Here is a 1,157-nt window from a genome sequence, read left to right as displayed (position 1 = left end):
GCCCCCCGCCTGCTGCTGGCCATCGCCTGGCTGCTGCCGCTCGTCCCCAGCGCCGCCCCGGGGTCCTCGTGGAGTGCTGTGCCCCGAAAAACCGTCCCCTATGCGGGTGAGTACCGTGCCCCCCCCAGCCGGGTCCCCTTTGTCCGGTCCCCATGTCCGCCGTCACCTCAGGTCCCTTTGTCCCATCCCTGTGCCGTGCCACCACCCCGAGACCCCCAGCTCTTGGCTGTGCCTCCATCCCTGTGCCATCTAGCACCCAACTCGTCCCCTCTGCTGTGCCCCATCCCCACGTGGTGGCAGTGGCCCCCCCCCCCCGTGTCCCCCGTTCCTGTGCCGTGCCCCTTGCTGAGACCCCCAACCCTTTCTTGGTCACCAGTGTCCCCATGCTGTGCCCCACGTGCCGTGCTCGTGCCCCTGACCGCTGTCACTTTGCCATGCCAGGGTCCCCGTGCCATGCCCCTGACCCATGCTGTGCCCCGAGACCCCTGTCCCCACACTGTGCCCTATGTCCCCATGTCCCCCCATGCCATACCCATGCCCCGGCCCCCTGACCCCACACTGTGTCCTATGTTCCCCCCATGCCATACCCGTGCCCCAGCCCCCTGTCCCCACGCTGTGCCCACGCCCCATTCCCACCCCATTGCCCTATCCCCTTCCCCGAGCACTGCTGTCAATGGGCCCTTTTTACCACGGGGGGTGGGCAGGGGGGGGACTCAGGGTCCCACCAAAGGCCACAGTGTTCCCGGCACCGCCGCCGCCACAAAGGGCCCTTTGTTTTTTGAGGGGGGGGAGGGGGTGGGATTCGGCCCAGCCCCGAGGTGCCAGCGGCGCCCACCCGGGGGCTGGGAGCGGGGACAGCGGTGGCATCGCGCCGACGTCCCCGCTCTGTGCCCACCCCGCAGAGCTGCGGGACGCGGCGCGGCGCTTCTCGCGGGGGGGGGTCTCTCACTACGTGACGCTGACGCTGGACGAGGCCGAGGCGCTGCTCTACGTGGGCGCCCGCGAGGCCGTCTTCGCCCTCAGCACCGGCACCGTGGAGCTGAAGGCGGCGGTGAGGCCCGGGCCCATGGGGCTGGGAGTGCAGGGGGGGGACGTTTGGGGGTCAAGCTTTTGCCTCGCCCCCTTTTTTTCCCCCTTTCTGAAAATTAAGATACTCC

The 1,157-nt window shown here is 69.4% G+C and overlaps 1 protein-coding gene across 1 annotated transcript in view; it reads left to right on the top strand.

Moving 5' to 3' along the window:
• SEMA4C (semaphorin 4C) overlaps positions 4 to 1,157 on the top strand; it is a gene marked incomplete at its 5' end in the record, with an annotated part of 6,141 nt that continues 4,987 nt past the window's right edge. The window contains 1 exon segment of the mRNA XM_021374716.1: positions 4 to 106. Coding sequence (XP_021230391.1) covers positions 4 to 106 — 103 coding nt within the window.

Source organism: Numida meleagris, chromosome 21, assembly GCF_002078875.1.
Source record: "Numida meleagris isolate 19003 breed g44 Domestic line chromosome 21, NumMel1.0, whole genome shotgun sequence".
Classification (NCBI taxonomy): Eukaryota; Metazoa; Chordata; class Aves; order Galliformes; family Numididae; genus Numida; species Numida meleagris.
The sequence above is the reverse complement of the archived record's forward strand: the minus strand, read 5'-3'. Positions and strand labels throughout refer to the sequence as shown.